The sequence below is a fragment of the Ornithodoros turicata genome, chromosome 7 (genome assembly GCF_037126465.1).
Source record: "Ornithodoros turicata isolate Travis chromosome 7, ASM3712646v1, whole genome shotgun sequence".
In the NCBI taxonomy this organism is placed as follows: domain Eukaryota; kingdom Metazoa; phylum Arthropoda; class Arachnida; order Ixodida; family Argasidae; genus Ornithodoros; species Ornithodoros turicata.
In genome coordinates this window covers 45,093,003-45,120,599 of record NC_088207.1, presented here as the reverse complement: position 1 = coordinate 45,120,599, position 27,597 = coordinate 45,093,003, and the positions used below count along the sequence as shown (strand labels likewise).

At 46.8% G+C, this 27,597-nt stretch overlaps 1 protein-coding gene across 1 annotated transcript in view; it reads right to left on the bottom strand.

Moving 5' to 3' along the window:
• Positions 1 to 262: 262 nt before the first annotated feature.
• Positions 263 to 27,597, bottom strand: part of LOC135399936 (QRFP-like peptide receptor) — a 220,334-nt gene continuing 192,999 nt past the window's right edge. The window contains exons 4-5 of the mRNA XM_064631673.1: positions 2,129 to 3,047; positions 263 to 726 (exon numbers count right to left, since the gene is read on the bottom strand). Coding sequence (XP_064487743.1) covers positions 2,277 to 3,047 — 771 coding nt within the window. The 3' untranslated portion in view covers positions 263 to 726; positions 2,129 to 2,276. The remainder of the gene's footprint in view (positions 727 to 2,128; positions 3,048 to 27,597) is intronic.

The following is a 27,597-nucleotide window of genomic DNA, read 5'->3' as shown; positions in this document are numbered from 1 at the left end:
CGTTAGTTTAATGCAAGGATTTTGTTCACTTAACATTCGCACACCACCCCCAGGATGGCTGTTATCGCGCTCGGAAATGAGACAGGATTTTTTCCAGTGTTCTAATTAGGGTTGACGGGAGCTGTACATGAGTGACTGGACATGTTTCTTTAGTCTCCAAGTAACACAAATAGAAAACGTAATTCATCACTCGCACAATGCTAGATCATCACGTTACATTTTATTTGTCTTCCCGACCTTGCGTATGGAATGAGGAGCTGAGCCGGTATACCTGTACCGGTACATTGTAGACAATACCGCGTACACATTCGTGGCACATTCCAGGTTCTGGAGTAATGAATCATGGATATGCAATCCGCGAGGTCTGGAATGCCGAAGACTGTTGGTGCGAGACTTTTGCAGCGGCTTTTAAGAAGGAAGGGGAAGGGACAGGCTCTTCACCGCTGGCGGTGACGGTCCTCTCATTTTGAGGCTGTAGAACGTCTAGTCGGGCAGTGGAATCGAATGTTCGTTCCCAGGGAAGCGTTTACATGCGCAAGCGTGTACTTTTTCAGATGCTGTAGTTCACAATTGGTGTCGTCACATTCGGCGACACGTTGTTATCGGAGTTCACAGATGACATAGAGACGAACGCCGACACAACAAGAGAAGGGTAGACATTGCTCGGGTTCCACTTCGTGAAGGAGAGGAGACAGATGGGGGTGGGAGGAGACAGCGATTGGGAACCTGCGTAAAAAGTGGGCGTAGCATTATTTGGCTGATTACACAATTTGTATATAAAATAATAGCATAGATGATCCGTAAGGTATTAAATTATAGTTGATAGATAGTGATTGACAAATTGATAACTAACCCCCTGCACTTTATACCTCCACTTTACAGCTATCGCTTTAAAAGGAAAATCAGAAGCAATGATTCTGCAGCAATTTAATTGAAATGTCTTATTATTATTAATAATAACTTAGTCACGCAGGTCAATTTTGCATTACGGAAAACTTGTAGTAATGCCTAGCTATTCACGTGCAACATAAAATAATTTATTTGAATGAACAATATGGGAGAAGGCAAGATATCTAATGCGCAGATGAAACTCGGAACATTTCGCTGTGTCTGAGGCTTTTACATTATGGATGACAAACCAGTATAATATAAGTAGATGATTGGCTATACATGACATTCTCGGGTAAACATACACAAGCCCCCGCCACAACTTCCGGTGCCACGAAGACTTCCGGCCCTTCCGCGACTAAGGACACTCGGAACCATCTTTCACTTTCCTGGTTTGTTGAAAATGGGAGGCGTACGCCTCTTCGTAGCAGTTTTAATTGTCATAAAAAGGCGTATACGACCCTCTCTCCTCAAATCAAAAGTGATAACTGTATTAATCGGCAGAGTGGTTGGCGCAGAGCGTGTTTGCTGTGAAACCGGATGTCGTTTTGGCACCAAACCGGAAGCGGTGCAAAAAGTCATGTATTGCCAATGACATTCAAATTGAAGGGCAACATGCAGCTTACTACCAGAATTGATTGACATAATAAACACGGTCGCCTTTCAGATATTACTTCACTTTCCTGTGGCTGCCTTTAGTCTCGTGTGTTCCCAGCGTAAGGTATGCACTTGGAACGTTGTTGCATGAGTTTTTAGAAAACGTGTGGGTCAGAAACGAGTAAAAGCGATTTTTTAGAATGTTTTTTTTCTTTTTTCTAAAGTTTTTGTCCATCTGAGTTTTGAAATTTTACAATCATTTTGTGGTTGCGCCACCATATATGCACAGGACTGCGTCTATCCCAGTGAAATATTTCGGTTTTTACAACTGTGCCGGCGGATTCATCACATATTTCTAAAATCACCGCAGAGCAAAACCAACCGAAAAAGAAAACAGAAAAAAATCTAAGACTAAGTCTCTTCACCGAAAAGGTGCCATCTGCTGCGTGAAGTTTATGTAATAGATATGTAATAGATATGTAATAAATATGTAATAGCACAACGCAAGAGCAAAACCTCGCAACTTAAATGCATGCTAGTCGACAAACCTAAAGTTGTGGTAAGCATTTCACTTACGCAGCATGTTTCGCGGCGTAATTTTTTGGTAATGCTGGGTATACATGGTTGTCTTTTGCATACTTACCGGAATTTGTGGGTATACGAATGGCAGCACAATCGGCCACATCACACTCCGCGACTGAGTCATTCCTGGTCCTCTGTACAGCTGTACTCTGACGTTCCTCGTCCCGATCACCGAAACAATTGTACAATAAGAATAATTTCGCCCATGCCTAAAACATCTCCACTGTATTGTTCTCTCCATTCCAACTGGCATTATCTAATTGGCTGCGGGACTTTCTACTCAGTTCATCACTTTCCTTCTGTGTATTGTTGTTACTAAGGTCCCCTCCCACACGGGGCGCGGTAACTTTCACTGTCCCGGAAGACGTCCTCCTTTTGGGCGTCTCAGGGTGTTCTTCTACCTTCCCTTTCGAAAGTGCAGTATCACTCAGTGCACGAGGCATTCTCAGGGCCTTCGGGGACGCGTTAAGGTGAGACGACTTCCCTCTTCTCGAACTGCCCCTTGGAGCTAATCCGTTTTGTAGGGGAGCGGACAACGCAGGACCAGCCCGTGGTCGCTTGCTGAAGATCTGATGCTGTAGCTGAACAGCCGTGTGCTGAATGCTGTCGCTCTGCGAGCCGCTGTCCGACGATAGAACGCTGGTGTCGTTGCAGAGAAAGAGGAGTGGTGTCCGATTTCGCAGCTTCTTGACGGGTGCTCTCTGGAATGCTGTGCCAGGGGCTGGAGCAACGCAGCAGCAACACAGGGCAGAGCGCAGGATCCTTCGGAATCCGTTTCGGAAGCGCGTACTCATGGCAGCGTAGATGAAAGGGTTAACGCACGAGTTGAGGAAGGCGAAGAGATTGATGCAGAGCATGGTGAAAAAGTAGTTTTGGTTCTCCAGGTAGTTGATCCCGAACTGTGTGAAGATTGAGACAAGGAAATAGGGCGTCCAGGCGACAGCGAAGGCCACCACCACGACCATCACCATTTTGGCCACCTGCAAAACAAAGTTGTACAGTTGTTTAGAGGGCTAATTTTTTAATATTACTATTGAGAATATACTATATACATGATTTAACACACTGGAGCGTACATGACCAGGAAATAAGAGACGTGTGACGCGTGTAATCCAGCGTTATCTGCACGCCGTACTGACAATTTTACTATAAAAGACACACAAACACATAAAAACTACGTTACTGTGCGCGAATGTACTTTTTTTCTTCTTTTTGTTAAAAAGTTTGCGTTATAACGACAGCTATTAGTACTCCTCTAACCCAGTGTAGTTGCTTTTAGATACTACATTGTAACGTTATAGCCAAACAACGCAAAAATACATGTCGTATTCTTCCTGTACAATACCAAACTAAAAACAACAACAACAAAATCTTCGATATCCTTGCGCCAGAAAACTCCAAACTCCACAACAACAACAACAACAAAGAAACGGACAAACGGCAAACATTAGTTGCGGCGCGTGGGCGAGTGGATGTAAGCATCCGCTCGTTGTTAGCAGCTCCAAGGTCGTGCTGAAGACTGGGAGGAGGTGGTGGGTTCGAATCCTACCACCGCCCGTGCTCTCTGAGATTTGGCCTGTGTTTTTCGCCAGACTTTCCAGGCGGATGTCGTCTCACACTCTTAAAAAAAAGGGTGTGCTATAACTCCTTTTTTGGGGAGTATACACCCTTGCCACATATATCACTCCCACTGAGGAGACTCCTCACTCCCTTCATACACTCTAAGAAAAAAAAAGGTATGATTTTCTACCCATTTCGGTAGAGCTGCATTGCAACCACATTTCTACTCCAACCAGTTTTACCTTTTGGGTATAACTGCAGAGTATAGAAACAAACTACAGAGTAGAATCTGCCGCTCTACCAGCTTATGTAGGAAATTCTACCATTTTCTCTTAGAGCAAACGTGAGAGAGAGGAGCATGGGAAAGGGTCGCCGTCGCTTATACCTGCGGGGTAGAAGTCGCGTGTGGATTGGCACAAAATGGTAGAAGTGCTGTCCTGCTGCAACTTTGGGTAGGAAATTCTACCTTTTTTTCTAAGAGTGTACTATATCTTCGATGTATACTGCACAAAACTTTCCACGGTATGGCCGCAGAATGTCATCCATTATCTTCTGGAACCAGGCTCCGGAATTTTCCATCCGAACGGTAGGCGGTTGCATTCGTACACGTCGAATGGAGTTATAAATGCTGTGTAATGCTTAAATTCTTCCACCAGGGGTATTTTCCAGTATCCCTTGGTCAGATCAATGCAAGAAAATATCTTGCATCCCCCTGTCTCGTTGATAATGTCATCGATGCGAGGCATGGGATACGGGAAGTGATCCGTTTGTTGGTTAACGAGGCGGTAGTCCTTGCATAACCTGAAAGTACTGTCCTCCTTGGGTGCGATGGTTATAGGTAGGGATTTGCCAACCGAATCCGCAAATCCTCGAATCCACGAATTCTATAGGCAGGGATTTGAGATTCGGGAATCCGAATCCCATTGCCCAAAACGGCGAATCGAATCTTTCGAATCCACCGACCACGTTTGTTCGTTTCTTTTTCAAATTGGCGCCTCCGGAGTCCGCCGAAGGCCTCATTGACCGGCGGATGTTTTCTTGTTTCTTTGTTTACATTGCACTGGACTGAAAGAGTTCAGGCGAGAACTGTTACATTACAAGTTTAAAAGTAATATGGTTTTTGCTTTTGATTGTTGCTTTAGCTTTATGGAAATAATCCAGACTCGAGAATTTATGTATTTCCTGTAGTCAATGAACAATATGTTAAATAAACTATATGTGTACATTTTCTCCCGAAACTGAACTATTCTTTATTTCTTTTTCATTAAACAAATTTATCATATTCTGCTTCAAAGCACTCTCCAGTAGAGTTTTTTTTTCTCTCCTTTGCTTTTTAAACTCTTTTTAAAGAAAGGATCCGAAAGATTCGATATTCGTGGATTCGCAGAACCTTCCTTGGATTTGGATTCGGATTCGACTTCGCAAAATTCTGGATTCGTCCCGTCTCTATAGTTATAGGTGATGCAAAAGTCGACGTTGATGGACGTATTATCTGCGCGTCCAACATGCCCTGCAGCTCATTTTGGAGCCAAGCTTTCTTTTGCCTGGGCAGTGGGTACGGTTTCTTGTTTCTTGTTTGACGAACACAAACGACGTTTGTGTTCGTCAGCCGAAAAGGTACAGCGTAGCCTTTGATACCGGGTGGACAGGAACCAAGGCAAACCAGCTCTGGGTACAAGACCATGACATCCTCAGCTGTTCTGGGACACCGGACTCGTATCTCTTGTGTGAATACTGTACAAGCGCTTTCCTCCACGTCGACCCTATCGTCCCAGAACGAGTTCATTTTCATGGCTTTCATGTGGGGGCCGAGACAACAAGGAGTTGTATTCTAAGTCGTCCATAACCAATGCCGTGGCGGGCGTAACGCGATTTTTATACGACAGCTCGACAGTTGCACATCCTCGTAAATTCCGGCAAGTTCCATCGTAACCTTGGACGACTATTGGGCGTCCGAGGAATACCTTGTTAGCCTCTGCACGCCGCTTCGATTTACAATACTGACCGTTGCTCCACTGTCCACCAGGACTTTCGCTGGCCTTCCATCGACCAGCATCGTGTCATATAGGAGGTTTTGATTAAGGAGGTACACAGTCTCGTTATTTGTCCTCAGGCAAGACTGTAAGCCCTGTTTTATTAGTTTTTTGGATGTCCTCCCCAGTCCCGGACACAGGGGGCGACCCGTACTCCTGCACTTGGTTAACAGGTTGGTCCGGTGAATTTCGAGCTTGCCCAGATAAAGGTAGCATGATCCCACCGTTCGACTGCATTTGCCTGAAACGAGGTGAGGAAGCTGGCGCTCCACGACGCCCAAGTATCCCTGGCATGCTCCAAAATTCTCAGCTCGTACCAATATTTCGCCATTTTTTCCTAAGAAGAGCCTGATATTCTTTATCTTGTCTTCGTCTCTAGTGCACCGGTTCTTCTCACAGGCGTATTCATAAAAGTTGAGCCAGCCCTGAGGACTCATGAATGTTCCGTCGAACAATTCCGGCTTCACCAACTCGAAACGTGGCTGGGGCGCCATAGAGCGCGTGATCATGTGGAGAAGCTGCTGTTGCTGCTGAGCTTGCTGCTGTTGTAGACCGATAAGTTGGCTCATAATCTCTTCCACAGGTATGGCAGGTGGCGACGGTGCCCATTGGTCCGCCACTTCCACCGGTTCTCCAGGCGATATCCGAGAGTGGAATTCCGACATTCTCCTATCTATCCGTATAGCGCCCTTGCGAGCGATATTCTCTGCGGTCAGCTTGGTCTTCTCAATAACGTACTGAAGATTGTCGGCTGTGCTAACAGATTCCGGCAGCGAAACCGGGTCCTCACCGTCGAGTAGATACTTGTCCAGCACAAAGCCTTTCGCAGCATCTGGCCTTGTGAAAAAACTGGACCCACATGTCAACGTACACCAGGATCCTGTCGACTACGCCAAAAATGTAGAGTTGCTATGGAACCAGACAAGATAGATACGATCTTATCATCTCTGTTCGTCTCTGGACATCATCCCTTTGTGTTTTCATCATCTCATCATCGGTTTGAACTTTCTGTATTAAGTGTACTGGGGTAGCCAGTTTGACTTCGTCGAAACTAACATCCCCATTTTTTTCTTTATTCACATCACATCACGTCACAGATACGTTTGCTCTCCGAAGCTAACCCCGAGAGAATGATTTTATTCCCTTCGTCCTCTTCCTCTCGCGCACTCGCACTTCCTCTCCTACAAGAGTAACTGTCCACTCCAAAGGGAGGGATATATACAGGGTGTTCAAAATTAAGCTTTCACGAGCGCTACGCAAACACAGCGATGACAGGAAACCGGATGATAACTTTACGCTACATGTGTAAGAAACAGGTGCTGCTAATTATGTAGCACCTGTTTCTTACTCAAGGAACAGAAAAAGTAGCACCAGTTTTCTTTTGTTCGCCTATTTATAAAGTGCTAGTGAAAGCTTAATTTTGAACACCCTGTATATGGCAAGGATGTATACTCCCCAAAAAGGAGGTACAACACACACCTTTTTTTATGAGTGCATTCTCCCGGAAGTCATCCCAGGACGCATACTATTACCCCCGTGTCACTTCCTGATGTCCCCTCTCCATCTATCCAAGTGTATGTACGCCGCTCATAGACGCCTCGAGGCGCTAACACCGAATCAAAGAGGAAATACTGGCTGCGGCTTAAAAGTTGTAACGAGTTCATCGCAGGTGCTCTGCACAAATCGCCTGCGAAGCACAACTTCCGCATATGGGAGAAGAAAAATTCATTCGGCAGCTCCCATTGCTTTACGGCTGGAGGAAAGAACGCGAACGTCAGCAGAGAACCGTAACGTCAGCTGTGTTAAGTACGACGTGCATTGGGAGCCAATGCAAGGAAACGCCAATCCAATGTCACTTTGCGGATGAACGTTAGGGGATGGAAGAGTCTTTGCTCGCTCGCAATGAACGCGTGAAACACTATGTCCGAAGGTGCAGGGCGCCGAATGGGCTTCTGTTCAGTTTAATTCGCGTTCTTAAATGGTCAGTTAGAAATTACGAATTTCGCGGACAGGGCGGGCTAGTCCTTTCTTCTTGACGTCGGAATATACAGCGAAAATAGAAATGATGAAACTGGTTGTAATAAGAGTACAAAGGGGGATTATGCTTCAGATTAGGTTAGATTAGAAGGAACACGAAAAATATCGAGATGTTAGACGGGGTCGAGTCTGGCTACTCCAATACTTGTAGAGTGGGAAAATACACTGACTACAGGAAACAAAAAGAAATCCCACATTGCGGAAATCCCCAAGAAAAAGAAACTCAGGCTAGAGGAAGGATGAGACATAAATGCGTTAAAGACCAATTAAGAACAGAGAGAGGAAGATACAAAGATACACTCTGTTAGAGATCAGCCCGAGTAAATCTCACAACATGCGTTTGAAAGGAATCCTATTGTGTTGAGTCTGTGCAAAACATTCGGGTCAATGATTACATGGGATATCCTTAAACAAAATTTTTGTGACACGTTAGGCGAAACACCCTGCATATAGGGTTTTTTCACATGACGTCAAACGAACGCGTTTGGCCGCCGTGGTGGTGGTCAGTTTTTCGGCGCAGCTGCCGAGATTATCATGTGCTCGAAAATGAAGCCTCGAATGGTGTTTTGAAATCCGGTCGCGTCCGTACCCTTCTTTTATCCCGAAGACACTTCGTCATTGTCGTTCTCACATTTTCTTTTATCAAAACTATGGTTCTCGCATTGAAAAATTGCGCAGTTTGTCATCTTTCAATGCCGCTAGCACGAAAAGTGACCACCAGTGGGAGGAGCTTACGAGCATACCACGTCACTGCCACGTCACAATGTGACGTAGGTGGCCCAGCGCTGCATTCGGAAGCTAGCGGTGGCGCTACTCATCGGCCCGGTTATTGCTCCCTCAACTTCTACAATACTTTGTACTTCAGCTTACCTTAGCGTTTTTGTACAAGCGGTGGATGTCCCACGAGAGATGCTTCTTTCTAAGGTTGATTATCATCTATTTTTACTATTACTTACTATTTTCGGATGTGTCCGAAAAACTCCGATTTTCTTAAACGGCCTGTGCTCGCATGGTCTGACTGTTTCGTGTTTCAGAACCGAATAGAATGCCCCACACGAGGAGAATACCAACTGATCCCAATAGAGACAGCTCAGCGTAGCTCACCACCGCAAAGAGATCACTGCATGGTAGCCGCTACCTAGCCTCTATTGCGGGGCAACTATTGCATTGCAAGTCATTGGCATTGACCTAACACTGGGAATTCGAGATGTCTTCAAGCGCCAGAGAAAACCTAGTCGTCTGTATGTTTTGCCGGGTGACTTTGAACTTTAGCGGTGGAAAATCATCCTGCAGAATTTCTGAGCATCTATCTCGCTTCCAAAGAACAAATTCAGCTATGTTTCTTTGGTTTTTAACGCTCGCTCCCGATTTCCCCCATAAGCTCGGGCAACCCATACCTCGTGGTGTTCCGATCCTTGAGAAGTCCGTAAAACCCCGAATTTTCTAAAATTTGAAAACTCTCCGATAAATATCCCCCGATTTTCGCCAAAAGAAAACCCCGAAAAAGGTCGGAACCCTAGTTACATCCAACACAGTTCCACGCGTCCGCCGACCGCACCAAAGCTATACGCACAAGAGACATCTACTGATATTGGACGCCGCCGTGGAATGAGATGGTGTAACGTACGTAGCACGAATAGCGATCGTGACTATCAATTCCCCATGTCCATTGATATGGGCCATAAAGCACAGGATCACGCTCGCCGGTTTATTTGTATGCCACCAGGTTAAGCAGCCCTCGTTCTTTGCTCAATGCAGAGGCATGCACCGCCTGCCGAGATGGAAAAATAGAAGACTGCGCGCACAACTTCTTTATTTCATGCATTATAAAAAGTACAGTATAGATCGTGCAGTGTGATTTTTCTTTTACTATACCATCGTTCCGTGGTGCTCCCCTCTATTGCAATGCACGCAGCGCACGCTTCGATGCTCCATTCGAGATGCTGGTAACGTATATGGGATATATGTCACTCTCAGTGAGACCTCTCATCCTTTGGGACAGTGCATGCAGGAAGGTATATTGCTCCATGCACAGTTCAAGAAGGTATGAGGATTGCTCCGAGGCTATGCCATTATACGAGCGTTAAGTACGTCTGCCGGGTCTGTTTACGGTATAGTTTGAACGGAACCAGCGTGGTGTTGACGTATAGTGGATTTCTGATTTTAAACGGCGCTGATCATAGAAGAAGAGCGCGCTCTATATAGGATATTTTGAAAATTTCATAATTGAATGTATCGGAAGCTCCTGTCTCTGTCGTTAACAAATACGGATCTCTCTCGGTCTCTCGTTTCTTTGGAGTGTCGCGTTTTTAAACTACATTTCGCGACAAAGAGATCTCTGTTGCCTCCTTTGTTCATATTGTAGGTGAGAATGAAATAAAGGGTGAGTCGTGAAGTATGGCCGCCCTTTCGTGCCTGCTGGAAAACAGCTGCGTCACAGGATATTTTATATTTGCCATTCGTGACACGAACAATTGAAACATAGGCTATAGGGTTCCGCGTATCCGGTTTCAATCGAAAAACAACGAAGAACATACGCCGGGTAAATTTTCCCTGATTCGGTTTTAACCGAAAAGCACCGAATACAGAGGGGCATTCCAGGACATGACAGAGATAAATTGCTGCACATGCCCAGCAAGTTGTTGGTGCAGATCAGAAAACCATACAGAAATACAGTTGTTGTGAAAAATGTCCGTTTACTTTTTCGTTAGCCGTAAAACGCCACCGCAGCAAACAACGCCACGTTGAATGAGCGTCGTATACGGGAATTACATTGTGATTTCCAGGAAAAACGTCGCCAGGAAAAACGTCGATTTCGTGAAAATCAATAAACATCGAAAAACATACGCCGAATGCGCCCAAAAATAAAAAAACGAAAACTCCGAACCCTAAACATAACTTATCCGCATGGCCTAAATATTCACCACCACTGTTTTCATCGAGTACTGTTCGGCGACATTTTCTTCGTTTTTTGTAACGATATTTACTTCAATTCACGTAACACGGGGAACACTGAAATCTTCACCATACCGAACACGTTCTTTATAACCGTTCGCAGATCTCGTTAAGTATCTCAAACGGAGCATCAAAGACGACTGCAAGACGTTGCATAGAGCGAGACCATACGAGAAGATTAGTCCTTTGTTCTCGTATAGGCTTGCATGCGTCACACGCTTCGATTGTTCTCTCTGCGCACGCTAATCTTACCGTGAAATACGTAGACGTCTTATAAGCAACCCTTTGCGAGACGTTTCAATTTTAATTCCGCATTGTGGTAGCCGTTCCCCGTCACAGTTTACTCCTTGAGCAAATATTAGACTCGATCCTGACATACGGGCGTCAACATCACCAATGCGTTCGAGCAGCTTTATTGCATCCCACAGTCCCACAGAAGTGCGCATCGAATCGCATTTTCAAAGCCCGTATTTGGAAGTGTTTCTTTGTGACGTAGCTTCCCCCCTCAAGAGTGTGCCCAATTTCCGTTTCTTGCTGTACCATTTATTTATAACAATATCAGTGCGCCCGTGCTGTTCCTCGTTTTACTTCGCCTCATCCATCGTCATTCAACAACAACAACAACGTTATTTTCCCAAGCAGCACAATGTACCGAAAGTCGAGTGCAATAGGGGTGGACGGTATGTGTCTTATCAATGTTCTTTAGTTTCAACAGTTCGTTCAAGGTCTGCCACCTACCCGTCCACCCCTATTGCACTCGACTTTCAGTACATTGTGCTGCTTGGGTTAAGATGATGAATTGGGAGTTTCATCGCCAGGGGCGATACTCTACCCCATTGCTGGTGGTGATGTGGGGAATGAAATAGTGAGCCCCTTCCATTTTGGTGCCAAAACGACATCCGCTTTCACAGCAAACACACTCTGCGCCAACCACTCTGCCGACTGATACAGTTATCGCTTCTGATTTGAGGCGAGAGAGGGTCGTATACGCCTTTTTATGACAATTAAAACTGCTACGAAGAGGCGTACCCCTCACATTTTCAACAAATCAGGAAAGTGAAATATATCATGCTGCATGGCGGTTGGTTCTGAGCGTCCTAAGTCGCGGAAGGACCGGAAGTCTTCGTGTCACCGGAAGTTGTGGCGAGGGGCTTGTTTATGTTTACCCGAGAATGTCATGTATACCACCATGTTACAGACATCCTGTGACATTGTCATCATGCTTTTTTTGTCGCTGTAGGCAAACAGCGCGAGTAGTTCAGTACCACCCGCAAACTGCTTATAAATGAACCTGGCTTAAGTGAAGTTAAAAAGCTTTTATTTTATTTTTAAGCCACTTTTATTTTTAATCTACATTAACGACATAACTCGGGGAATTACATCGAATGTTTGGGGATGATTGATTAGTAGTATTCATGGTCGCGATGATATTAATGCCTTACAGAGTGACGTCAATAATATTTACGAATGATCTCAAAGGAGGATGCTCGAACTTAACTTAAATAAGTGAGAGGTCATATCTTCCACTCGCTCTAAAAAAAAAAACTGATGCCGCTTCCTATACGTACATTAGATAGCAACGTATTGGAGCTTGTGGATGACCTTAAATATCTAAGGGATAATTTTTTGTAGTCGTCTTAAATGCAATAATCATATCAGGCTCACAGTTGATGCTGACGATGGTCGGTGTTTTTATGGCGCATTAGCAAAGGCCATAATGTGCAAAGACAGGTTCACAGTTGGCAAGGCTTAGTCGTTCACTTCGATTGTTAATAAGGAACTTCAAAGATGCTTCGTTGAAGGTTAAGGAAACATTGTACTTTACACTTGTTCGACCGGTACTTTAATATACCAGTGTATTATGGGACAATAACTGGTTAGTACTAATAAATAAAATAGAAAAAGTGCAAAATGATGCTCCGAGATTTGTCTGCAACAGATACGCTTACGGCGGAAGCGTAACTGAGATGAAGACCGCGCTGTTGGTATCCACTGTCTGTCCATCGCGGGAACCTCAGACTAATATATTTTTTTATTTCATCTACCACCAGCTGTGTGCACTATACCCTTTACAATACATTTCATCGCTTCCATACGTGTCTGAACGAGTTGACCATTGTAGGAAAGTAAAAGAGTATATACAGGGTGTGTCACGTAAAACTGATCAGAATTTTATTAAATTCGCGATTTATTTTTCTTTCGCAAAAGTCGCTGAATATATCTATTCCCAATGGGGCCTGCTCAAAGGTGGTGTATCAGTAATTAACGCAGCTGTTTAGTTAACTTTCCTCAGTTGTCTCGCGACGTAAACACCCAATTATTATATTAGTTAACTTTCATAATTAATCTTCATAATTAATGAAAATAGGTTTACTGCGTAATTGCAAAGCTGTAGAGCACAACCCTGAGGAGCCTACCCCGCAGGAATCGAAACGCGAGGGCTTTTCTGTGTTCTAGTAAAAAATATGCGAAAATGCAAAATATTTGAACGCCGCGCGGGTTTTGTGTCCACCTTCTCCTCTCCCCATCTCGGTGTCACACTTCCTTAACTGACATCAGGCTGTTCCTCAAAGCATGGAACACCCGCTTTGTTCCCAGGTTTGATCTGGTTTGATCTGCTCAATCCCCCCCCCCCCCCCCCCCCCGAGGACAGTCCGCGATATCATCTGATAAATGTAAGGCAATAAAACTGCCAATCCATAACTTCCAAAAAACACGCAGATAACAAAAATAAAATCACTGGTTCCGCTGCCCGATAAGTGTGTACGTTCTACCAGAGTTTATCAAAAAAAAAAAAAAAAGTAACGGTATCGACCAGGACGGTAGGAAGCGGGGGTGCCTCATGCTTTGAGGAACAGCCTGATGTCAGTTGAGAAAGGGTGACAGCGAGAGAGCGATAGGAAAAAGCGGCCGCAGAACTCGGGCAACGCTCGCAAATAGTGCATGTTGGCATATTTTTTTACTATAGGGCACAGAAAAGCTCTGCGGTTTTGATTCTAGCGGACTAGACTCCTCAGGGTTGAGCTCTACAACTCTGCAATTGCGCGGCTAACCTATTTTTACTACACACACACACACACACACACATAAATGGGATGATGTAGTAGGTAATTCACAGCCGCTATGGCGGTACACAGCCCCCGTGCTCTTGCGGAAGGGATGGGAAGGGATATGAAGATCAATTATGAAAATTAATTAACGGCTGCGCTAATTACTGCTACATCATCGCGTTCGAGTGTAGGCCCCATCGGGAATAGATATGTTTGTAGAGGACGTGGTGTTCCCCTATATGAGTCCTGACCGGCGATGATGGAATGTCCCAACGGGCAGATGGACGTGGCCTCAAGCTAGGACGGTGCCGGTAGAACTGGCTGCCAGGCACAGTAGCGCGCGGCAGCAGAGGCGCGTCATCGTCGTCTTCCACGGGCCGCCACATGTTCATCAACGATTTTTTCGAAAGAAAAACAAATCGCGAATTTAATAAAATCCTGGTCTGTGGAATTACATTCATCAAGATATAGTTAGCAACTTACGAAATGTTCATTTGTTTTTTTAATAAGTTGTTCCAAGTGTAAAAATTTAATGTTGATGTCGTGTATGTCTGCCACTACCCATTCATTTTTTGTTCTCTGTCCCTCCTACTGTGATGCCTTTTAGGCGCTGTAGGTATTTGAATAAATAGACGATAAAAAATAGACAACAACAACTTTATTTTAAGATGATGAATGGCAAAAAATAGACGAAACAGCTAACTCGTATCAGTAAGTGTAGTGACGCTATTCGTTTTGCAGCGCCCTCTACGTATTTTCATTTTCATTCACAGTGCTAACTCGATACGGCGCTGGGCCGACAATGCTTCCGGAGCTTTGCCTCACACATAGTATGAGCCAATTCGTTGATGTTACGCAGAATGCAGTACAGCTTAATTAATACGTGATAATAATATAATATAGCGTAATCATGTTATACGTATTCTGAATATCCATATACCACAGCCACCAAACTGTGTATGTATACGTTATCGACCGTGTCCCCCTCTTCACTCGGTCTGAGCCTGCACAATAGTACACGGCACTTATAATCTGCCAATCGAGAATCCTAGGAATTTAATTTGAAATCGGTCTCTCGACACTCAGAAGATGTGCCATGTCCTGCGCGTTGACTCAGTACCATGCCCAGCACCTTGAGACATAAGATTAGGCGTATATTAGAATTCCTCACTGCCAGCTGTGCAACTGAATTTCGAATGTGCTGATGGCACGGCGAAACTATATAGTGTATCTACTTGGGAATTCGTGAATCGTCTTCGGAAGCAATGTACCACCGACTAAAGCTGCATCTCCCAGGAGCATTACTGCAAGCAATGTATACTGCCCCGTATTATTATGCTGTATTAATCGCGAGAGCCCGTCCTCAACAAATTTTAGGAATGAGGTGTGGCACCCACTTTGCTGTTTGTAAGGGGTCTGGGCTAAGCACAAAGTGTACCCGGTGAGTGATACAAAAAGCAAAAAATATAGCCTAACCTGCTACAGTTACCTGATAGGAACTTACGTGACTTTCATACTTACTTAACGTAACGTTCCGCTCCCACGTAAGCGTGAGTCTTTTCGTGCACCGCTAGCGGTAGGAAATAACGTGCGGCGCAGCCAGAAGATATTCCGCGGCGGACGACCCAGAAAACACGCGGGCGCTGGCGCAGTACGTTTCTGCAGATATTTTGGTACCGTGCCAATGCGGGACTTCTGGCCCGTGTGCCGTGTTTTCTTCTTCTTCTTCCTCTACCAATGAGATAATGGCCGTGAGCCACTAAGGGAGATTGGCCAGGATAAAAAGGGCGAGAGATGTTTGTCTATGTCTGTGAAGTAATGATGGGGACTAAGGCTAGGTCAGATCAGATCCAAGTAACTTATGCAGGGACTGGATATGCACGTATGTAGGAATATGCGTATGGCGACTATACACGGCCAAAAGGATGACTGTATGAATGTGTGTGTACGTGAAAGTGTATGAGAGTAGGGAGGAAGTGCCTAGAAGCGGTTGGAGAGCACGACGTAGGATACAAGACCCGCTACCACAGCCCTATGACAGAGCGCAGTGTGTGATGCTCCGAGAGGCAACACTGACGCCAATGAGAGTGGGGCTCCTAACAAGCATAAGGGTGTCCAGATATACCTGCGGCGTAGTTGGCCGAACTGAGAGCAGGTTAGCAAAAAGTGTTCAGTTGTTTCATCCTGGCCACAGTGGGAACAAGCAGGGGGCAAAGACCGTCCAGCACGGTGGAGGTAAAAATTTAGCGGCAGCGCCAGGCATCGAGCTCTCGTCACCAAGATTTCTGTCTGCCTGGAGCTGCAGAGGTTAGGGTTCCACGAAAAGACGAGGTGTTCATATGGCGGGCGTGGGGGGGGCAGCTCGAGACAGACTTGTGAGCCGTCTGTACCTGGCAACAGAAGTGCGAGCAAGTACTGGGAGGAGAGGAAGAATCTCTCCGGAGAGGGACATTTGAGCGAGGGTGTCAGCGATTTCGTTAAGGGTGAGTCCGCAGTGGCCAGGAATCCACGTGATTATGACGTTGCGAATATGAGGTGGGGCAAGCCGAACCAAAATGGATACCAATGACGCCAGGAAACCTGAGGGCGACGCCAAGGCTGAAATGACAGATAGGGAGTCCGACAGCAGGATAACTTGTTCGAAGGCAGGAGGAACCCTCCTAAGGGCAAGGGCCATAGCTAAGAACTCGCTGTCAAAGGGTGGGGTAAAGTCAGGGAGGCGAACCGGAAACTGGAAATCAAGTTGTGGGATGTACAAGCCAGCTCCAGCGCGCTCCACAGAAACCGACGCGTCCGTTGCAACAATCAAGTACTGCGCGTAGCGATTTAGGTGTTCCTTTAATGTCCTCCGTAGAGTGGCCAGTGGAAGACGCTTGGCATCCGCATGAAATATCTCGGAGACTTGAATGAAGGGGGCATCCCGGTGAGGACCAAGTACACACACATCGGCCAAAGAGATCCTGAGTGGCGCGTGGAGCTGTTCGGCGAAAAGCAGCTGTGGTGTATTCCTACGGTGCCAACGACGTGTTAGCCAAAGCCGAGTGTCTCTCATCGACTCGTTATTCCCCAACGCTACCGGGTGTTGCCTTTGCGAGAGGTAGCAACAGATAGTAAGAGACCGAAAGCGTTCTTTCAGTGAAGGTAGACGAGCTTCAGAGAGGAGTGCGTCGTTTGCCGTATATTTAGGGAGACCTAAACAGAGCCGAAAGGCCCGCCTCTCTAAGATGTATAGTTTACTCAAGCGCCAGTCGGTCAGAGAAGAAAACAGAACATAGCCGAACTCTAATATAGGTCGGATGTACAGTTTATAAATATACAGGAGAACAGCCCTGCGCATACCAATGCGAGGGCTGCAGCAACGATGAAGTATGCAGAGAGCTTTCGACGCCTTAGCGCTCAGGTAGTCGCTGTGTTGGGACCAGCACAGAGTCTCATCATACCACACACCCAGGTATTTAAGCTAGCTCACCTGACGGACAGACTGGAGCCCCACCCTTAGATCAATAGAGATGGCCGCATCCAGCGGGAAGACGAGAATAGCAGACTTAGCCACGTTCAGCGACAGATGGACAGAGTCTAACCACGTGGACAAGGTGTTCATATAGGCTTGCAGCTTCGCATACAGCTCTGGCAGAGATGGTGCCGAAGCGAAGAACGCGATGTCGTCGGCATACGTTATGGTGAGGACTTCTGGGTCACAAGGGAGAGAGCTCATGAGAATGTTAAACAGTATGGGGGACAGGACCGAGCCCTGGGGGACGCCTTTACTCTGGGTGTACGCTGAGGAGACGAATCGGCCGTCTGAACAGAAAAAGGTGCGACCCGAGTGAAAGTTCGCAATCCAAGTCAGCAGATACGGGGGGATGGCGGTGTCTAGCAGCCTCTGGAGGAGCACAGCATGTATGACGCTGTCATGTGCTTTGGCGATGTCCAGGGCAACAAGTGCTGAAAGGTGTCTCATCTCCTTTGCAAGGCGAATCTGGCTCTCAATGTTCGTATGGGCGAGCCATATCGAGCAATGAGGGCGAAAGCCTATCTGGTGGGCACCGAGAATGCCACGGGATACCACATGGGAGAGAAGTCGCCGATTGATGATACGCTCAACGGTCTTTCAGAGCACAGATGTTAAAGCGATAGGCCTAATATTGTCTAGCGTAAGGCCATTGGAAGGGGCTTTCTTAACGATGACAATGCGCGCCACCTTCCAGGTAGCGGGAATCCATGCATATTGAAGAGATGTATTCACAAGATTCAGTAAAGCCGGCCAGTGGCTGGCCCACAGAGATTTCACCGTGGCAGCAGAAATTCCATCAGGTCCAGGGGCTGTTCCGGGCAAGGACTGTACCACAAATTCCAACTCATCGGCAGAGACATCGTGATAGCCCACACAAGAAGAGGGAAGGGCTGATCCGAGGGGCACCGCGTCGAAAAAACGCAATGGGAGACCCTTGGCATTTTCTTCAAGGCGCGCCTTAAAATCCGTGTCCGAGAGGACAGTGAGATCTGTGGAGATGGCAGACGAAAAGGAGCGAAACAAGGCAATATGCCTATGAAGCGCTTTCCTACGATTCGGTGCAGAAAGGAAGGTGTTGCGTCCAGAGTAAAACTCACGCTTTGCTGTAGCAACAGACCGCTTGAAGAGAGCTTTACAAAACTGGTAGTTCTTCCTGTTCACATAGCAGGTGTTGGCAAGCACTTGTTTCCGTGCCGCCTTGCGGCGCCTATACGCTCCTGCACTGCAGTCGTCGTTCCACCAAGGCGCACAAGGGGATGTAGTCCGCTTCGTAACGCAGAAGGAGGACTGCTGCAGGGACTGGGCGACGGAGGACAGTGTGTGAGATGCCCAGTCTACCGAAGAAAGGCTATCACATTGGGCCAAAAGAGCATCCAGCTTCTGACTCTGCAGTCGGCGGTTATTGAGGATCCGAGAGGAGGAGTTACGCGTGGCAGAGCAGGGGACCACGAATAGTATGGGGAGGTGGTCGCTGTTGGTAGATGAATCAATGGACTTCCACGACGACATCTTGGATTGAGAGGAACACAAAGAAAGATCAAAAGCAGATCGCGCCAGCCCACGGAGGAAGGTAGAAGAGCCATTATTAGCCACGCACAAATTCCGCTTACAAACCCAATTCCACAAGTCACGACCACGCGCATCTGTCTTAGAGCCCCACATAACATGATGAGAGTTGAAGTCACCGCCGACAATAACCCTCCCAGATGCCGGAGTGACGGCAGAGTCAATAGAGCAGTCTGATAAGCACCCCGGAGGGTAATAAGCGTTAATGACAGACAGGACGTCATTCGGCAAGGACAAGTGGACCCCGAGAACTTCGCAGTCGAGCGACGTATGTGTGAAAAAAAAAAAAAACAACAACAACAGAAGACGAATGAACCAAAGCAGTAGAAACAAGAGTCAACAGGCTACCACCCTTACCAGCTGGCCTGTCTAATCGGTAAGAATGAAAGCCACGAAGAGAGAAAGCACGGTCAGGGGTTAGCCACGTTTCCTGGAGGAGAATCACGTCGGGAGAATAGGAAGAGACTAAGGCGGTAAGATCAGGAAGGGATGCAAAAACGGAGTAGCAATTCCACTGAAGCACTTTAACACTATCCATCACAGAGTATGGAGCTTGCTACAGCATCTGCAAGGACATCGTTGTTCACATTCGGCCGGCCACCCTTTCTGTTCCGCTTTCCTAGGGGGCTTTCAGACACAGACCCAGTCTTAGAGGGAGAGGCACCGCGTTTAGAGAGAGCGGAAGTTGGAGTCATTTCAGTGTCTATGTCAGTGTCTTGTTTTTCGTTTTTGCTTTGTCTTTCACTAGAATATTCCGTTGGGATGTTGCTGGTGTGAATACACGGTTACGCTCAGCATGTTTGCTACAAACAAAGCCACACACGTAATTGTTTCTAGCATGTCTTTCATACGTATACACCCATTTCTATGGTGCGACGACACGCTTTCTACTGTTGACATGAAGGCATTGAAGTTATGTAAGTATAGGTCAGCTGTCTGCGCGTCCCTCCTGTTTCCCTCATTCCCCTATAGCCGTGGAGCGGCCTCGTTGGTCCCTCCTTCATATAAGAGGGTAACAGCTCAAGGTTAGCCACATGTGGTTTCTTCTGTGGATCCATACGCAGACAAACCATATCATAGACAAGCTTTCGTTTCTCTCAGCGGCGGTGAATGGCCGCCCCATCGCCATCCAATGTGTGTGTGTCGGTTGTCTCGTTCTGTACTGTCTGTATCGTTTGTTAAGGTGCAGAGACAACCAGATAGAAGGTGGATTGGTTGGAGTGCTCTATGCTGATAAAATAGCATAAATTGCAGGCCAGCAGGTGAACGAACCCCATGTCCGTCCAACTCGAACTCCAACCCCATGTTCATCGTCTGCGTTTGTTATCCCAACGGACGATGCGACGCATGGATACCGTTTCTCACGCCGCACATCATAAACGTCTGCTGAGCTATACACTATCCTGTTGTTTATGCGTAAGATATCGTGTGACGCTCCGCGGACCTGGGTCGTTTACTCGGATTCAAAGGCTGCTCTTCAATGTATAGCCAACATGGGGATTCGTGGATCGCTCGCCTCAGTCGTCACTGATATGCTCCATCAAGTTCAGCGTCTAAGCGATCACGGTCATCATATATCGCGGGTGTTGCCTTTACCCTCAAATGATGGGTGTCGACCCCCGTTTATCCGGACGGTGCCGTTCCCGGCGAAATTGTCCGGATACCGGGGCATCCGGATAAATGAAACGACCGAATAGAAACGTCCTACAGAGCAAGGTTTAATTAAAACACAGAGATCTCGTCAATGACAGCTGTTACATAGTAGTGTAGGCACTCGATTCCTGCAAACTTTTACTAATTGCATAGAGTTGAGCCACGCTGTTGCGCTGCTCGCAGAATGTCAGTGCGGACGCAAAGTGTCAATGTCGGAGCCTTGTTTCTCACTGGCGTCATCGGCACCGTCTTGCTGCACATCATCGGAGGCAACAGCAGCAATCACACAGTCATCAGTCATAGCTGCACACGCATCATCATCCTTATCATCGTCCACGTAGTCAGAAACCGCAGCATCATCTACGGCAGTCGCAGTGAGCCTCTGCATCAGGGATCGCAGCTCAGCTAGGGAATGTCTTCATCGGCCAACGGGCCGTAAGCAGCAGGCCCTCGGGTTGGAGTTTCCCCCTCTAGAACCGCACAGTGCTCGAGATATTTCCAAATGACTCGACTGGTCAACGTGACCCAACGCACACAAATAGAAAAGGGGGTCATCGTGCACGGTTGTCTCCCCTACGGAGGAATGTAGGTCCCAGACGTGTGGCGGGAATAACCCCAACACGGCGAAAAGGGTGACGAAGCGGGGTCAGCGTCTCCTTTTACTCACGGTAGTCCGGATATCTGAAGCTGGATTACAAGAATTTTCGACTTTCGTTCCCTGGAATTCTTGTCCGAGTCCGGAAGCTGAAGTCCGGATAAACGAGAACAAAATACATGGAGGAAAATCCGTTCCCCTGCCTTTTGTCCGGATACCGCGGGATCCGGATAAATGAAGTCCGGATAAACGGGGGTTGACTGTACAACACTGTTACAATGGGCGTTTAAAAACAAAAACACCCTTAAAAGGGGAGTATTCTATTGAAAACACCTTTTATGATGGAATTGTTTACTAGCAAGTATTCCCTCGCAAATAGCTAGTGTAATAGAAGCTTCCGCAGCAGCATGCCGAGACATACAGTTCGACGTTCTTGCTTCCATGGCAAGCAGCCCCGTGAACACGGCAGACTTCCAGCCGCGGTTCCATCGTAGAACCTAAACCGGAGCGCAGTGCGTACCAGGCATGCCTTGTTAGCTTGGTAACACTGTGGGACCAACGTGAGTGTCGAGGTTTGAAGAGACCTCGGGCACCCTCAGTAGCCCATATTGGCGTGTCGGATGGATCATATATTGAAATACAATTTGTTGGTGCACGTCCGTTACATGTGGTGGGCCGGGAAAGGTTTGTAAGGGTGACAGGAATGCGTTTTTGCAATTTACACCGACGCTTGCAACGAGTCAAAGATATCAGCTAAATTCCTGACATCCCTCCTTGTCAAATACTGTGTTTTTAACTCAGGTTGTCGTCTATAATGTGATTATTTGCTGAGCGGAGCTGTGAAACAAAACATAATTTTTCTCTCACGAAATAAAACACCATTTTTAACACCATATTCCGAGTTCAAAACGTGTATTAGACGGTAAACACCTATTTCAACACCCCCCTTTACACCCTTAATGATCGACATTGGATAAAACGTGGTGTATGTCGATATTACACCTTTAGTAATGCTCTTCTTGCACCCTTTGCGGAATAGAAAAGGGTGTTTTTATAGGAATACACCTTATTTGAGCAAATAAAGGTGTAAAATGATTTACTGTGTGTTGTCGAGAGGAGAGAGGAGATCACTTCTGACTGAGCTCATCCAGCCACTAGCTCGCCAGCAGCGGAGTCAGGACATCACTGACAGGTCTCTCATGTATTCGCTGGATCCAAATTTGTGATGGTGATGGATAGAAGAAGAAAAAATGGGGAGGTGAGTCACGTCTCAGTTCCAAACCGTTTACAACGCTATTTTACATCCCTCCTGCACAGGCTTCGTCTCAACGTATAGCCTTCACTCCCCATTCAAGTATCGGATCGGGTACTGTGACAGCAGCCTATGCTCCAAATGTGGCACCGTAGCGAACATTGAGCACGTCCTAACGGAATGTGAGCTCTACGAAAAGGAGAGGCGGCAACTCTGTGCTCAATTGAGTACTGCTAGCACATTCAACCTGGCTACAATTCTTGGCTCATGTCAGAGCCACGTGCAACACCGTCGATGTCTTCTGATGTTGGTTAGGATATTTAATATAACCAAGTAAACTTGTCCTCTTGTCTACTGGTTTGCTCCAGACGCTGTAGAGACTCGCATCTCAATGACCATTGGCGCTTGTTTCATGTTCATCAAGGCGTACCCCAAGGAGGCATTCTCAGTCCTACACTTTTTAATGTGGTCATGGCAGGACTAAAATCGATAGTTCCACGCAAGGTCGCATTCTCCGTGCATGCCGATGACGTTGCCCTTTGGACAGTAGGCAAGTCACGACCAGCCATTCAGCAAGCCGTTTACAACAAGCCTTAAACAACGTTCATCTCTACCTTACGCGACTTGGAATGGACCTTTCGCCCGAAAAGTGCGTCGAGCTCCCTTTCACCCACAAGGCTATCAGTAATTTCCCTCTTTGGGTTGGTGGACGGAAGCTCGAGCTTGTGCGTTCCCATCGCTTCCTTGGTGTGGTCCTGGACTCCCACCTGCGCTGGGCTTGCCAGATTAAGCACCTTGAAACCAAAGTGCAGCGATGGCTTCCTGCCATTCAACATCTTTCTGGCTTCGGCTGGGGCTGTGATCAACGCTCCCTCTTAGCCGTTCACGCGGCTTTGGTGAAGGCGACTGTGCTTTACAGCCTTCCAGTCTTGCATAGGGTTTCTACAACATCGTTAAATACCCTTCGGTCCCTGTTCGCCCGAAGCCTTCGTCGCTGCCTTTGCGTTCCAAGAATGGCTGAAACACGGCAAGTCCTAGCTGAAGCTGGAGAACTCCCGGTGGACGTCCTCCGTGAGCGTGAAACGGCTCGACACTTCCCATCTCTGAAATAAATTTGTTCTTGTTTATGTGTTTTTTTTTCTCTCTCTTCATCTCCCTTTTTGTGGCGTAGCGCAGCCAGTGGAGGACAGCTCACTTGTTGCGCTTGTAAATAACTTTAACTTCATTTTCACATCTCACATCTAATGTTTCACGTGTAATGGGGTAGTGTACTGCTCTCCAACGGTGAATCACCCCATGTCATAGTCACGATTTATTTGTTGTTGAATCCCATAGTGTAAAAAAAAAAAGCCTGAGTTTGGGCAAAAAAGAGAACGGACGACACAGAAAGACTCAAAACCAGCAACAACATTTATTTCACGCAGAGCAGGGAAACACTGTAGTGTATAGGTGAAGTTTTGCGTGAAGTAAATGCTGTTGCTGGTTTTGAGTCCTTCTGTGTTGTCCGTTCTCTTTTTTTTCCCCAAACTCAGGCTTTTTTTTTTTTTTTTGCCTGAGTTTGGCACGTGGTACAAACCGCCAACCTTCCTTCGTCTCTCCGTTCTCGACGTTGAAGACAATACTTCCGCTTTATTGTACCTGTCACGGCGCCATGTTCGCTACGAATGCCCACGATCATATTGTAGCGACAAGGCAGTGGCTAGCGACACGCCGCTGTCAAAACCAGGGATCCATAGTCTTCTTTCCCTCAGAAACTTACAGCCAACGTAAGCCCCGATCGTGTCGATAGTTCCAAGCAGCTGTTCACGGCTAGCACGGCTGTTCCAAGGCATAGAATCTAGAGAACCTCTGGCTGTAGAAAAATCCCAGAGCTTGAATTAACATCGCCCTGAAAGGATGACTTAAATTTATACACCGAACGTCGGTGCTCCGTGAACCCGCAGTCGGCAGGCTTGTAAGAGGCGGGCACAATGGAAGTGCAATTTATGGGAGACGAAGAGTAATGTTGTTTGCTGGTCCAACGGTGGCCGAATTTATGTGTCTGACCTCGTTCGTTCGGCGCTCTCTCAGTCATGTTTTACAGTATCCGCGGCCCTCTACGTATACCGTGCTCTACAGAAAGTAAACGGGTTAAGGACGGCTTAATATAAAATACGATAATCTGTTCTGAGCCGCGCGAATCTGAAGTAGTTTAATTTTCACACACACGCTTACTTTACTTACACTTACAGCTCTGTTCTGAACGTTTTCAAGTGCGGTAATAAGTGATACTTGACCAGGATCCCAGGCAAAGGCTGAATGTTCAAGTTTAGGTATAACCGTAGATTTGTGGAGAGTTAGCTGAAGGCGAAGAGGTGCGTGATGGAAGTTACGTCACACTCTAAAGACAGAGCTTCACCGCATAGCGCGCTCCTAGCCAACCATAATCCCGAATGACAACGTTGTCTCCCTTGATTTGATGAAAATTGGGGGCGTGTGCCATTTTTTGTGGCAATTACATCATCATCATCATCATCATCATCATCTCTCATCACGTACAAGTGGCACTGGGGCAGCGCCCAGCCTGCTGGCCGGCATCAGCGCCATCTCATCATCGTATCTCTATATGTGTGTGTGTGTGTGTGTTGTGGCAATTATGAACGGGATAACGCCACAAATATGGCGTACGCCCCACGTTTTCAGCAAATCAGGCGAAAGAAGGATGTCACTCGCGGGATGATGGTTGGCTAGGAGCGTGCTATGTCAAGTTCATTTTTAAGAGTGTAGAGTGCGATTCGCGTTATTTGTCAATGTGTGTTTTCCAAGATAAGTCGATTGAGATGAAAACGCCGCACGCCGAGACTGGGAGGTGGCACGGGTTCGAATCCTGTCACCGGCTGTGCTGTCTGAGGTTTTCCCTCGGTTTTCTGAAGACTTTCCAGACGAATGTCGGCACCGTTCCCCCTGAAGTCGGACCAGGGCGCATACTAACCCCCCCTTGTTCCCCACTCCTTCCTGCTGTCCTCTCTCCATCTGTCCACGTCTGTACGCCGCTCATAGCCAGAGTTCCTTGGCGGCGCTAACACGGAGTTTAAAGAAAAATAAAAACGCCGATTATTTATAAAGTGGTTCTCGTTATAATGTAACGTCATCCAGTGCGTATGAGTGGTGGCATTCGGAGCATCGTGAAATCCTGATGTCCTTATACACATATTTGGTAATGTTCAGTTTCATATTCCTTGTGTTATCATCGTCATCATGTATTTCTGCCTCTCTCTCTCTCTCTCTCCTTGTGTTACACCATGTTAGTATGTTATTAAGGTCCAACTGAAGGTGTTGGCATCAGTATCACGGGAGACATTTTTATAAGCAACACAATCATCAGCAAATCATCGAATAGAGGAGGATGAAACGCATTGTGGGAGGTCGTTAAGAAGTGCAGAGGACCTAGCACAGAAACCTGGGGCACACAGGATAAGACAGGTGTATGAAGTTAGATTCAGTACCATTAACTGTTACGTATTGACTGCGACCTGATAGAAAAGAATTAAGCCAGGTTAGCAACAGGTCGATTCTGAGTACACTAAGTATGTGAAGAAAGATCTGTTGCGAAACCTTATCGAATGCTCTTTTGAAGTCAAGAAATAGACAGTCTGTCTGGGATCCCTTATCAAGACAACAACAACAACTACATAAATGACGACGGGATGAGGTAAGCAAGAGCCGAATTGAGGTCGTGTACAAATCATATTAACTGTGTTCCACAAGAGAATGTCTTGAGAAATCCGCAAGTTGCCACAGAGAGAGAGAGAGAGAGAGAGAGAAAAAACGGGACACAGCAACTCTGCACATGGCGATGATACGGCAATGGCGGCTTGTCGGCAACGGGCGGCTTGAAGGTTTTAAGAAGCGTCACGGTATGGCCCTGACAAAACTGATTATTTGTTTTTAGTCTGAAAATTTTATTTCCTTAGAGTGCTACGGCATACTTGCTTTAAAGTTCCCGCGGAGTATCCGCGCACTTTCGTACCTATACTCTTACTGTGGCACTCCCGCTCGTATCGAATCGACGCTTATATCCAATTTGTTTCCGGTCCCGCTGATTTCGTTACAACGAGGGCGTACTGTAATTTGAAATGGCGTAAACGGAACAGTGAAGGCTCGTATCGATCGAGGGACAGAGAGGGAGAGAGGGTGAGAGGGAAACGGATGCACTTCACCATTTTCTTTCTCATTATCGTCTTCCTTAGAGCTCTACATCCATAATGTGTCTACAGAACTGCATCATATCTTGATGTAGTTTACTACCGGAACCGTCGTTAGGGTATCTTGCCGACAGAAAATGAGCGGCGCGTAATCGCCCGGACGCCCATTTCGCCAGCTAATGTATAAGCAGCAACAGCGACGCCAACAAAGTGCACCAATCATGGTTGTTAATTACATCACGGGGTCCACAGCGTTGCTCTCCCGCTTCGGCACTTTACTGTTGCTGTACGCGGTACTTTGACTAATGTTCCTGTACTAACTGTTCATTAAACTTTTTCTGTTCCTTTTTTTTTTTTTGCTATGCAGGCCATTTTAGTTAGGTGGTCGACGTTGGTTTGTTCGCCAAGTGGGCGCAGGGTCGTTATTCAGTCTTAAAAATAAACTTCACCACGTAGCGTGCTCCTAACCAACCATCATCTCGGGTGACATCGTCCATGCCCTGAACTGCTTAAAACGGGGGCGTACGCTACTTTTGTGGCGTTATGCAGTTCATAATTGCCACAAAAATGCCCCCCCCCCCCCCCCCCCCCGCTGTTGCCATCAGATCAAGGGAGAGAACGTTGTCATTCGGGATGATGGTTGGCGAGGAACGTGCTATGCGGTGAAGCTGTGTTTTTAAGAGTGTATGCACGGAAACTTCTTTCAGTTCGGTTCAGAAACTTCTTTCAGTTTCTTTCGATACGCATCTGTGGAAAACACAGTGAGTGCAGTGCTGATGCCGGGATATCAACCCAAGTCACTTCGACTCGTGCACTTTCTAAAAGAACAAAACTTCACCGCACAACACGCTCCAGCCAACCATCATCCCACACTCTAAAAACTGAACTTCACCGCATAGCACGCTCTGCGCCAACCATTGCGACGAATGATAGGGTTATCGCTCCTGATTCGGGGAGAGAGGTAGGCGCAGGCCTTTTTGTGTCAATTTGGGTATATGATAATTGACACGAGAAGGCGTACACCTTCCTCTCTCGTCGAATCAGAAGCGGTAACCCTATTCGTGGCAATGGTTGGCGCGGAGCGTGCTATGCGGTGAAGTTCAGTTTTTAGAGTGCAAATGAGATCGTTCT